The sequence below is a fragment of the Sitophilus oryzae genome, unplaced genomic scaffold, assembly GCF_002938485.1.
Source record: "Sitophilus oryzae breed Bouriz unplaced genomic scaffold, Soryzae_2.0 scaffold_1604_pilon_pilon, whole genome shotgun sequence".
NCBI lineage: Eukaryota > Metazoa > Arthropoda > Insecta > Coleoptera > Curculionidae > Sitophilus > Sitophilus oryzae.
The window spans coordinates 1,084,043-1,097,530 of NW_022146286.1; the positions used below are offsets into that span (position 1 = coordinate 1,084,043).

The 13,488-nt window shown below is 34.5% G+C and overlaps 1 protein-coding gene across 1 annotated transcript; it reads right to left on the minus strand.

The window, feature by feature from the left end:
- Nucleotides 1-2,362: 2,362 nt before the first annotated feature.
- LOC115879987 (PR domain zinc finger protein 5-like) lies at nt 2,363-13,358 on the minus strand. Its single transcript, XM_030897064.1, has 11 exons — nt 13,295-13,358; nt 13,071-13,132; nt 12,678-12,788; nt 12,243-12,443; nt 9,758-9,967; nt 9,133-9,318; nt 8,717-8,926; nt 2,979-3,062; nt 2,803-2,913; nt 2,631-2,738; nt 2,363-2,556 (listed from the first exon to the last, which is right to left on the minus strand). The coding sequence occupies exons 2-11, from the start codon at nt 13,103-13,105 to the stop codon at nt 2,451-2,453; spliced, it is 1,362 nt and encodes a 453-aa protein (XP_030752924.1). The 5' UTR covers nt 13,106-13,132; nt 13,295-13,358; the 3' UTR covers nt 2,363-2,450.
- Between the last annotated feature and the right edge of the window lie 130 nt (nt 13,359-13,488).

Consider the following 13,488-nt stretch of genomic DNA (forward strand, 5'->3'; position numbering starts at 1 on the left):
CTCGTACCTCGTACAGCAGGTCAAAAATCTCGTATTTGTACGAGGAACCTCGTACGGTTGGCAACCCTGGTCCACAGCATAGATGTCCACACTGTCCACAGGAAGCGTCTAGAGTCTAGCGGCTAGCGGGAGACTTTCGTCTCTATGCTTTCGTCCTATGCTAAACTAAGAAGTGTCTAGCCCTAGCAGTCAACTATTAAGCTTGACCAATCAGGTTGGTTAGCGTGGTTATTTGAATTAATTCATTTGTGTTTGTCAAAAACTCAAAGCCCCGTTCTCAGAACAGCGACTGTCGCCAGCGACACGTCAAGAGGACCAATGAGATATGTACAAAATTCAAACAGCTGTCAATTTTAAATTTAGTACAGCTCCCATTGGTTGTTTGAAATGAAACTGTGTCGCCAGCGACACGTCAAAAGGACCAATGTGATTTGTACAAAATTCAAACAGCTGTCAATTTTAAATTTAGTACAGCTCTCATTGGTTGTTTGAAATGTCAAACTGTGTAGCCAGCGACACGACACAGTTCTGAGAACGGGGCTTTAAGCCCCGTTCTCAGAACTGCGACTGTTGCCAGCGACACGACAAAAGAACCAATCAGATTTGTACAAAATTCAAACAGCTGTCAATTTTAAATTTAGTACAGCTCCCATTGGTCGTTTGAAGTGTCAATCAGTGTCGCTGTCGACACGACGCAGTTCTGAGAACGGGGCTTTAACGTGATTAGTCAGGCTTAATAGTTGCCTGCTAGGGCTAAACACAAGTGTCCTAGGCGAGGTTTAGGGGAGTTTCACCTTATTAAATAAATTACTTTTTCTTTTCAAATGTAGCCATCTATAGTGTTTTATTCAGTTTTATTTGTGTCTAAAGCCCCGTTCTCAGAACTGCGTCGTGTCGACAGCGACACTGATTGACACTTCAAACGACCAATGGGAGCTTTACTAAATTTAAAATTGACAGCTGTTTGAATTTTGTACAAATCTGATTGGTTCTTTTGTCGTGTCTCTGGCGACAGTCGCAGTTCTGAGAACGGGGCTTAAAGTAGGATTTATAAACTCACAGTTGGATTTGGCTTTGGCGTTGGCGCCGCCGCCCAATTCTTAAAACTGTATATTACCATAAGAGCATTTATAAACACGGTTGGCGTTGGCTTTGGCGCCCGGTTGCCGTCGGACTTGAATTATGTTTAACTTTTTACCGTTCGCGGCGGTTCGCCGTCCGTAGCACCACGTAGCAAATGACGTTACAGCCAATAGAATAGTAAAGAGCGATCACGTGATGCTTTGTTTACATCTAGTTTTGAAGTATGCTGATTCCAAATTTATGGTCACTCCCAATAACCCTAATAGGGTAATTTCATCAAGACCATTACTTTCCAAATCCATAATTAAAAATCTCGAACAAAAAACCAAAACTTTAAACACTTTCGTCTCTAAAAACGCACTATAGACTCTGCTACTCTTAAGTAAAAAGTAAACAAAAATGTAAGGTTAGATCTGCCCAAAACGGCCAAAGCCAACTGTCAACCGTCGAGTTTATAAATGACAGCTGTTTGAATTTTGTACAAATCTGATTGGTTCTTTTGTCGTGTCTCTGGCGACAGTCGCAGTTCTGAGAACGGGGCTTAAAGCCCATTAGACAAGCATTAGACATTCGTAGAAAATGCATTTTCTACGAAAACTTGAAGGGATAGGTAAAAAATAGTATAATACAATTTGATAGACAATTTAATTGTGCATCTGATTCTCCTAAAATATACAGGGCATTCCATTTAAATTAAAGAAGTTATTGCCGTTTGAAGCTAATAATTATTTAAAATAAATTTTTAGACACTCTGTATAAGGTAGTATTACTTTTATTAATGCAACATAATAACTAATCAATAAATAAACTTCATTTAATATTTAGTATTAAAAACATTGATACCCTTGGAGAAATGAAGCTTTAAAATTTTTACTGCAATTTCACAAAATTGAAAATATTTCAAAAACGGTAAGGTTTAAGTATAATAAACCTTAATGAAATTTACCTTTATTTTAATCGTAGAAACTAAAAATGTAATAATATACAGGGTGTTCCATTTAAAAAAATACAACTTTGATATTTTTTATTTATTTGGGACACTCTGTATCTTGTAAAAATATTTTTAAATTGTAGCTCTAATAGTCCTTGAACGAACCCCAAACTTACAACTTGTAAAAATCTCATCGTTTAGCTACAATACTCCGTGTCGTATGTGGTGAACAACCCTGTATATTGTTTATATTGGATAGTTAACGACGCACCACCCGGTATAGGAATAAGTGATGTCTAATGTATAGGGGTACACTAAACAATAATATAATGAATTAAAAAGCAAATAATGTTGTGTAATTAATATTAAACAGTGTAATCACAAAAACTTCAAATTACTGATTATATTACGGATTTTGTAATTAACCAAAATAAAGCTACAATATAATATTTTCTTCATCTAAAGGAACGTCATTGTCAGATTCCATTTTTATAAAATTTTCCAACTTCACTTTCTTAGTTACAGATAAATTTTCGGTATTTCTGGAAACAACAATAAGAGAATAATTAAAACATAATATGTATCCATTAGTAAAAATATATTTAAAAAAACATACTTAAAACTATCATATATGTGTTTATTCAAAAACGGAGCGACATCAACAAGTTCCATTTTTATAAAATCTGATTTTACTTCATATGTCTCAGATAAACATTCAGAATTTCTGGAATTATAAAATTACATTATTACCAATCCATTAACAAAAACACATTTCAAGAAAAGCGTACTTAAAGTCATCGTGCATGTCTTTATTCAGACTCAGAGCGATATAATCAGGTTCTGTTTTTATAAAACCTTCCGATTTTACTTCATTAGTCACAGCCGGACATTCATCATTTCTAGAATTAATAAATTACATTATTAACATGACATTACTAAAAGCACATTTAAACAAAAAACATACGTAAATTCATCCAAAAGCAGAGCGTGATCATCAATTTCCATTTTTAAAGAATCTAATATCACTTCAGCAGATATATCAGGATTTCTGGAAACAATAAAAGATTAAAATGGCGAAATATGTGTCTAAACATTTCTGCTCCAATGGCAATATTTCAAAGAACATTTTTTAATAAATGTCATTATTTTGAGTAGTTTCAAATTTTAAAACAGTGATAAATACAAGATAATAAAACCACAGATTATACAGATTATAATCTTTGTTTTTTCTTTATTGATTTTCGTGGTTCCAATTTTCGGAATCGGGCACTAATTAGGTGACTAGTTTGCGCACATAGCACGCCCACTTATGGCCTCTAAAATTGTGCACAGCGCCTGACCGGCACAGTTATTAGAAAGATATCGGAAAACCGAATAGCGTCATCCAGTATTTACGCGTACCTTATCATGGTTACGATGTGCGCGAATCAATTTTTAACGCAACATCCGCTAATAACGTTATCGCCTGACGTAATTTGCGGATCAATTACACCAAGCGCGCTTTCTAAATAACCTCTGATAACGTTTAAAAATTGCTTAAATGGGCATGTGCGGGTATTTGACAACCGGAGCCGGCCGGCGAGATCTTTTATTTTAGGTTATGTTTGAATTGTTTTGAATTATTGCTTTAGTTTATTAGGTAATTTCATATTTAAGTAGCTGGGATCAGTTTTAATTAAATAAATATGGCCCAAAAATATGGATTCCTCTTCCAATACTAAAGAACCTATAAAGAGTCTTAGTTTTACAGCAGATGACGACTTAGCCCTTCTAAGAGAATTTGTTGCTTGTTGCCCTAAACCCACTGGCAGACGTTGAACAATAAAGCACTGGAAATAAGCACTTTAGCCATTTAGTTTTAAAATACCTAGTAAACAAAACATTTTCAAAGTTTTAAATTCAAAGTTAGGTTAAGTTTAAATAGCAGACGCGACGCGAACAGAATCCTTTCCGATCCAATAACTATAAATGAAGAGATTTAATACCACCTCACGTAAAGGAAATAACACCTGGCCTTATTAATGTCCATGCACGCTATTCGGTTTAGCGATATCTCTCTATTACGCTGTTTATTGTTATTTTACGCGAGTTTATTTTTGCGCACAGGAAATTTGACTCTTTTGCACATCGTCATAAAAAACAATTTTCGTACCACGAATTAGGGACAAGATTTTTATCTGTATACTTATAGGATACCTAATCTGTGATATTATGAAAATAAGCATCGGGGCCCTGATACTTCCTTGTATACAGGGTGGTCCGAACTGTATTCCGGAAACTTCGGCAGCATATTCTGCAGATAAAAATAATTAAAAAAGTTCCTATAAATGTATGTCCTAAAATACTTAGTTTCGGAGATACAGGGTGTAGAAGTTTCATTTTTATTTCGATTTTTTCTAAATAATTTCTGAAATAACGTCAATATCTGGATGAAAATTGGTGTCTGGGAGTTTTGTGATACGATAAATTTGATTTTGATTTCAAAATGACTCCTATTTGTAGGGGGCGCCACCTACATGCGTTTTGACTGTTTTGTAGAGTAATAACTTTTCGACGGTACCTGTATAAAACTACTGACTAAAAAATATACATTTCCATGACTTTTTACATAAAAAATGTCTCTTGGTAAAAATCGCTCCGAGGAACCGTTCTCAAGATATTTAAAATGGAAATAGTCAATACATGTCATTATTGGCACAAAATAAGCACACTGCGTTTTGACTGTTTTGTAGAGTAATAACTTTTCGACGGTACCTGTATAAAACTACTGACTAAAAAATATACATTTCCATGACTTTTTACATAAAATATGTCTCTTGGTAAAAATCGCTCCGAGGAACCGTTCTCAAGATATTTAAAATGGAAATAGTCAATACATGTCATTATTGACACAAAATAAGCACACGTTGAATAGAGTTATTTGACTGAAATAATAAATTTTTATTTTTTTAAAATTAATCATAAATTTTTCTGCGAAAAAATGATGATTAAACAGTTTCTGTTGAACTTTTGACACAAAAAGATTTCAAATTTAAGATTTCAGTCTAATAACTATTTGGTCAACATGTTTAATTTGTCAATGATGACAGGTATTGATAATTTCAATTTCAAATATCTCGAGAAACATTACTCGTAGCGATTTTTACCAAGAGACCTTTTTTATGTAAAAAAGTTGTGAATGTATATTTTTTTACTCAGTACTTTTATACAGGTATGGACGAAAGCTCTACAAGTAGGAGTCATATTGACATGAAAATCAAATTTCTCATGTCCAAAAACTGCCAGACACCAATTTTCATGCAAATATTGACGTTACTTCTTAAATTATTTTTAAAAAATCGAAATAAAAATGAAATTTCTACACCCTGTATCTCCGAAACTAAGCATTTTAGGACATACATTTATACGAACTTTTTTACTTATTTTAATCTGCAGAATATGCTGCCGAAGTTTCCGGAATACAATTCGACAAACCCTGTATATAACCGTAATTTTTGGTTTTAGTTTGTAATGAAGTTCATAAAATTTCTAGGACACCCTGTATATTGTGTTAATATTATACTAGAATAATAGGGACTTTATTTTCTTTTAATAATGACAGTCCATGTATTTTATTGTTAAATCATTATTGTAATGAACTTCATTAGGGTTCCTATTGTTGAATTAAATAAGTTAAATATTTAATTGCCATATTGTAAGAGAGTTTTGATCGGTTTTGGTCGCTATAGTTTAATGCGAAAAACCGAACCGTTTGCGCCGCTCGCCCTACTCTGCTGGTGCAGGCCGAGTGGAGGGGAGCGTCAGTCGAGTACCTTGGCTGCAGCAGCCCCAGTTAGGGCAGTGATGCCACTTCTACCGATTTTTCGGTAGATCTACCGATTTGGCAGTCCATCTACCGATCTACCGAAAAGACTATATTTTCTACCGATTTTCATTCTTCGGAATATTTTAGTGTCATAGATATTAAAAAAGAATTTTATAGTACAATTTGTACAAAATTTCTAATGAGTTATATTTTCTTGACTCACAAATACGACCAATGACATATAAACAACCGTAGGGAAATTACCGTACACCTTATCAGAGAAATTTTCATTGTTTTGTTGAGGGTACCCTCTTTACTTTTTACACTTATTTTTGTATAGATGTTCCTAATCCTAATTATTCCATTACGGGAGGAAATCCCGATCTTTCAAACCTATAAAGAAGACTAAGTAGAGGTTGTGCTTTTTTAAGGATAAAAGGATGAAAAAGTCTCAAATTTCCAAAAAATAGTATTAGTAGTAAACTATCTATGTATCTAGTGAATTCCACTGTTGCTAAACGATTATTAACTTTGAATTATTAAGTACCTAGGTTAAAATTAAACTTCCTAAAAGTATCCAAAAATATGTTGGAATAATTTTAGGCAATATACCTATATTTGGAGGGGCTTTGCAAGACGGTCTATAGGAAAAAATTCTGATTTTTTGGAACTAAAACGATATTGTGTTGTTTGTATTTTGCAAGTATCTTTTTTATACCCCAAAAATGACTTACTTTTAGCACATCTTAATAGAAATACGTGTTAAATATCCCATCTACCGATTTCTACCGAATTTTGACCAAGTTATCTACCGAAAATAAAATTTTGGTAGTGGCAACACTGAGTTAGGGAGTTGGTATCGTATCCGCACGCGAAACAGTGAGGTTCAAGTCCGGAGTGCCCTGCCAAGTGTCCTGCTGCCAGCCGCCTGTCGCCGCACTGTATAAGGTAAGCACCCACCGCCAAAGTGATCGAGGGTAGGTCGTATTATTTTTATAGTTATTAAGCGTTTACTCGACTACCTGGACGTGTTATAGGGATAAGGGAGTTAGTTGACCGGATTGTTAGGATATTAAAAGCGCGGGAGAACAACCATTGCCGACCAGGCAAAGAGGGACTACGCTGTGCTACGGGTAGGTCGTCAGGAATGGTGGCCTTTTCTTTTAAAGGTTCTGTTTGACTATCTACTCCGGTATGGTATATCCTTCGGGTGCGGAGACGAGAGTTTTTAGTTTTCTTTATTAATATTAAAAATTACTAGGGTTGCCGACCAGGCAAAAGAGGGACTACGCTGTGCTACGGGTAGGTCGTCAGGAATGGTGGCCTTTTCTTTTAAAGGTTCTGTTTGACTATCTGCGCCTGTTCAGTGTATCTCTAGGAAAAGCTAATTACAGGCTAATAATTAATTCATCTTCTTAAGGGACAGTCAGGGTAGTTCAGTAAACGCACGGATCGCGAACGTTCAGATTGTCCTGACCGGGCGGTGTGTGTGCAGGCTGCGCTCATCCGAACGACGTACAACTCGCCGAGACGTCGCTAACGTCAACGTCGATCCGGGACTCGCGTTTGTGTATCCCTCGGGACGCTGTTAACTTCGCGATCGATCCAGGGCTCGCGTTTGTGTATCCCTCGGGACGCTGTTAACTTCACGATCGATCCAGGGCTCGCGTTTGTGTATCCCACAGGACGCTGTTAACTTCGCGATAGATCCGGGACTCGCATTTGTGTATCCCACGGGACGCTGTTAACTTCGCGATCGATCCAGCGCTCGCGTGTGTGTATCCCTCGGGACGCTGTTAACTTCGGGATCGATCCAGGACTCGCGTTTGTGTATCACGGGACGCTTTTAACTCCGACGCCGATCCGAGGTCCGTGTTTCGCTGTCAAAACGGACGCCGTTCCGATAAATATTTAGCTGTGACCATCGGGACGCCTGTAACGACGTCGCCGCCGTTTAGAGAGTCGCGTCGTAGTAGAATGTGTTGCTCCGGTATCTACGTGTCTGTGTTCATTAGGACGCCGCTAAATTCGACGCCGATCAGGAACTCGCGTCGTCTTTAATAGAACGTCATTTCGGGAACGCGTTTTGAATTCGCGGGATAGAATCAGTCAGAGAGTTACGTATCGGGAATAATCGATCAAAACTCTAGAGGTGCACGGTTGTTATTGTAAATTTTACTTTACGGGTCTCTAAATATACATTTTATTTCACTATTGTTACAATTCGAGGACGGGAACCTTCTTTAATTACTGTTGTACATAATTAATTAGTTAAATAAAAACCTAGTGTTACGTTATAGTTAATTGTGTGTTTTATTTTCTTTTCATCTCATCACTCCCTGGTATCTCCACTGTATAAAAGCTACCCGTATTGGCACTAGTGGTCTCTCAAACACTTTAAACGTTGGGGGTGGCGCCCAAGGAACCGAACCAAGGCAACTCGGCGTCTGTGAGCTTTCTCAAAAACGGGGGAGTCTCGCAAGTTTGACTCTCGGCCATATATTTTTTTTATTATAAAATGAACACGATCTCCATTTCCAAGCCAACTTTGACGCTGTTTTTTTCGGTGATACATTATATCATAATAATAATAGTTTATTTTTATCATCTTTTAAGTATCCTTTTTCTATTTTCTAAGTTTGGCAACGTTTTTACTGTTCTCTCTTTGTTCAGTACATTATAAAAGCATTGTAGTCTTTTTACATACGGAAAGGTACAATAGAATAGTCAAGAGAGAGAGAGCATCCTCCTCAGGTCGATGAACCAACGACTCAGTTTTATAATTTGACATAACTAAGATTTAAAGAATTTCTGGTATTACTAATTTAAGAATGAATATGTGACCATAAAGGCATTAAATTCATCATTAATATTTCTTACATTGTTAATTAATTTACCTCGAATCAATATGATTACGCTTAATGTGATCTTGTAACCTCCGATTTGACATATATTTCTTGTCACACTGCGCACAAGCAAATATCTGTCGTTCTTCTAATGCCAAGTGAACTTTCTTGTGTTTGTAAAGATTGGGCCTATGTAACGTTTGGTAGTTACATATGGTACATCTATAGACCTTTTTCTGCGATTCCTCCAATTCCTTCATCCTAATAAAATAGTTCTTGAATATTACACATGTGTAAATCTATAAAACAAGAGTTCCTCGACATCGTATACTCTCAAAAATTATTTACAAATGGTACAAGTTAACTAAAATTAAACGGCTTGGCGTTAACAGTTTGAAATAAAATAAAATGAAATATGATATTGGAATTATCATAAATAATATTTCTTATATTCACTATTAATTTACCTTGAATATTGTAAACCATTTTTTGGTCTATATTTCGTGTCACACTGCGCATAGTCAAACATCTGTCGTTCTTCCTCTACCAAGTGAACGTTCTTGTGTCGCCTAATAGTTGAGCTATATGGTGTCTGATAGTCACATATGGTACATTTGTAGACCTTTTTTGGTGGTTTCTTCACTTTTTTCGTCCTAACAAAATAATTGTAATATTACAGTCTTGTAACTACAAAACAGGGTCCGTCAAATATATAACCTCACGGTATCTACCCGTTATAATCTAAAGTTATAATATACATATAGCCTTGGTTTGGAGTATGAGTTGTATGAGTAACTAATTGTGAAAAATAAAGTTCCAACCCAAGATGCAACATTTTTCGTAAATACCTACTTGTGCCGTTTGAAATTTTGATGCAAAATCCGTCAATACCGCATCTATTAACGACACAGGACATCAAGAAATCTATTATATCAATCTAACTTTTATCTCTTCCTAATACATTCGATTTTTCATTTAAGCTGTCTACATCACTGTCTTACACGTTAAAATAAAGATCACGCAGTTTCGATGACCAGATAGGAGATAGGTATTATGATTTAGAAGTAATTCTTATGCTAACAATAAATTTACCTGGAATCAGTATGAGTATCCTGAAAGTGACGTCTTAAGTTCGTTTTTAACGTATATTTTTTCTCACAATGCGCACAAGCAAACAACTGACGTTCTTCCGGTGGCAAATGAACCTTCTTGTGATGGCTCAAACCTGAAGTATTTTGTGTTTGGTAGCTACATGAGGAACATCTATAGACCTTTTTCTGTGATTTAATCAATTCTTTCGCCCTAATAAAATAATTTTTAATATTACAGTCGTGTAACTCTATAAATCATGGTTTATCAAATTAACCTAACCTAACCTAACCAAACCCGTTACATTGAACGGGTTGATACCTCACGTATCAACCCGTTATAATTCACAAACGACTGTTAAACTAACAAAAATAATCGCGGTTTTACAGCGCTTTCAGATGGAGCGGACCGTCGTCCGCAACGGAGCGTCCGCGATTTCGAGCAAGTACCATGAGTTTATATGAACAATTTCACATGGGCGCGTGTGCTCCGTCCGACGCGCGACGGAGTTCGTCCGACGGCTATCTTGACAAAACACGACGCGACGGACGGTCCGTCGCGGACGGTCCGCTCCATCTGAAAGCGCTGTTATATTTCATATGGCATTTTCCATAGTAAATTTTTATCATAACCACCCAATGATTTTTCTCTCGTATTTTACCGTTGAAAGACCCATATGAAATAATAGTGCGTGTATCTGCAAAACCATTAAAAATTTTGAAATACTTTTTTATACTATTTTTTTTAAAGAAGATTGAAAAATATATATTTTTTTATTTGTTTATTAATATCTCTGAAATTATCGAAATATGTTTACTCATATCTTAGGATTATGTAAAGTGATCTGAAAGGAAACCAAAATTGCAATAATATACAGGGTGTCCCATTTAAAAAAAATCATCCCGATCCACTCACTTTTTTGAGCCACCCTATAGAAGTTAAAATATTCTCCTGAAATTTACATACTCTAGGCTGCTCTAGGTTTGTACTTAAAATTCTCAAGTTTTTTATTCCAAAAGCTACAGATGCCCGACGCACTATTGCCGACCCTGTATATTGAGGTGACATCATTACTACTATATACATTTTTCTGTCTAATTACTCAATTCAAGTTTAGATTTTTTAAAAATCAGGCCCCCTATAGTAGTAAGTTAGTTGAACAATTTTTCTGTAATACTTTAATTTTAATTTGATCAGATATCATATTATGCTTAAACAAAAATACATTTTTATATTTTTTAGTATTTAGAAGTTATTCATATTTTGCTTCAGTTTGATCAATTTTTTTACAACTAAATTTATTTTCCTGTAAAAACTATTAATATTGACATAATAAATTTAACCGAATACGTGAAAACTAGATAAATATTTGACTAATAATTGGACTATCATAAGTAAATTTTGCTTTTGCCACAACAATCGCCTATTAATGGTTAAGTTATTTCAACAACTTTTTCAAATAAAAATTTCAAAATTCGCCCACTATACCCAATTTTTAGCATACTCCCAAAAAGTCAAAACTCCTAAAGTCAAATTTGATCTAAATCAATCTTTGAATAAGGAAGGAACATAATGCTATCCATGTATTCATGCATGGTGGGCGGAAAAAGCACTCTAGGGTGGGGATCCTTGACAGTTCTGTTTGACGATTCATTTGACACATTTGAATTTGATTTGAAATTTTGTGGATTTGTCAGTCTTTACGGAGCTTATTTTATGTTATTTGTTATTTATTCTACTACTGATAGTTGTATAAAGGTAGTAAAACTAGATGGAAATTGTGGCAGAACTTAAATTAACAGTGACACTATAGCAAAATATCGAAAAAGACTCTAAAATAGTTGGTTGTGTAGCGTGCGGTAGATTTCGGCAAAAATTGAGTGAAATAATGGAACAACTTTTCGCTAGTAAGTGACTATATAATATACATACGTGTAGTAAACCGATCATTTATGAAATTCACTTAAATTAACTAAATTATATATTTTCTTTTGCATTTTTAGCTTTTATTTATTACTTGTCAAAGATTAGATGTCAAAGAATTTAGATACGTTAATTTGACTTACCTGCTTCAGTAGCGTATCGGATGTTTGTGTTAATAAATACTTATTATAACTTATCTATTTTTATTAGAATTATATATTTTTTTATAACAATTTTAATAACTACCAACATTTATTCACAACGTAAAATAAAACAACAAATTATTGAGTCTACCCCACGTCTACCCTACATCATAGTTTTACATTTTTTAAATAAAATTAGAACGACACTGATAAACCGGAATTTAAGTTGGCCATATTTGAGGCCCATCGCGGTGTACCCATAGGGTGTACCTAAGATTTTTGATATGCTCCTTCCTTAGTCTTCTTATTCAAAGAAATCTTCTTATAGTCTTCTTATTCAAAGAAAGAAATCAATAAATAAAGCACGAAGACTTTATCTGTGACACTGTATATAATCAATGTATAACACAAAATAAATGTACCTGGAATCAGTATGGTTCTCCTCAAGGTGATGTTCTAAGGTTTGTTTTCTTGCATATTTCTTGCCACAGTGCCCACAAGGAAGCAGTTGTCGTTCTTCCCGTGCCAAGTGAGTTTTTTTGTGTTGATGAAGATTTGATTTATATAGCGTTTGGAAGCCACATATGGTACACTGACAGACTTTTTTCCCAGCTTCTTTCGAGCTATTAAAAATATTATGATAAAAGAACCAATAGCCTCTAAACAAAAAATAAAAGAGGTTTTTTTAATACAGTCTAATATAAAAAGATATATTGCTCAGGTATCTGTTGAGGCTAGTAAGGTATGGCTATCGCTTCTTTGACTTTAATAAACATAAGTAAAAATTAAAAACAAATAAGAATAAAACAATCAAATCCACAGAATCAAAACATGTACATTTAGAAAATTATACTTACAATTCAAACTTATTATCTGATGATCCATTTATATATTCTTCGGAAATATTAATTTCTGGTTTAACGCTTTCCAAACTTATTGATTTATTATTAAAAGCAGCATCTGTTGGGCTGTAACATTAAATTTCACAGCATATACTTCCTATAAATATCAGCTTGTATTTATTTTACAATAAAAATTGTAATTCCACTATCATTATTGAATAAAAAACCCGAAAGAAATATTATGAAATAAGCCTTTAGTGAGATATACCTATAATGGCATAGCATATACGTATTTCAATCTTTTGAACCATAATCTACAGTTGAATCTGCAGTATAGAAATTTTACACTTTCAACAAATTACATCGACAAAATCTAGTTTGGCTACACAATATAAAGATAATACTTACGGTTTTAAATCTATTACTTCATCTATATTATCCATAGCTTCTGATAAAAAAGATCAATATACCTATTAAAGGGAAAAATGAACCGAATTCAGTATAGGTATATCCAGTTTCTAGAATTGTTAGTTTTTAAAAGTATAAGTTAATCTTGTACAGGACCAAAATTAGAGCAATTAACAGAGATTAATAGGTGATATTTATATTTTAAATAATTATAATAAACTAACAATTTATAACCACAAAATCTTCAAGAGCCACACAACCAACCAACAACACTGAACAACACCAACAATAACAATCACAAATAACAATAGCAAACAATAGTCACGTGGTACTTACGTGACGTCTAATGTCATATTTGACAGCCTTCACGATTGCCAGAGTAACCATAGAGTAACAGAAAAAGAATAGCGGCCGCTAG

Bases quoted from the DNA above. Each gene is read 5' to 3' on its own strand.
- LOC115879987 (XM_030897064.1), bottom strand. From the start codon at position 13,105: ATGGATAATATAGATGAAGTAATAGATTTAAAACC. The intron at 12,789-13,070 runs GTAAGTATTATC...TTAATGTTACAG, and splicing joins GAAGTAATAGATTTAAAACC to CCCAACAGATGCTGCTTTTA. The intron at 12,444-12,677 runs GTAAGTATAATT...TATTTTTAATAG, and splicing joins TCAGATAATAAGTTTGAATT to CTCGAAAGAAGCTGGGAAAA.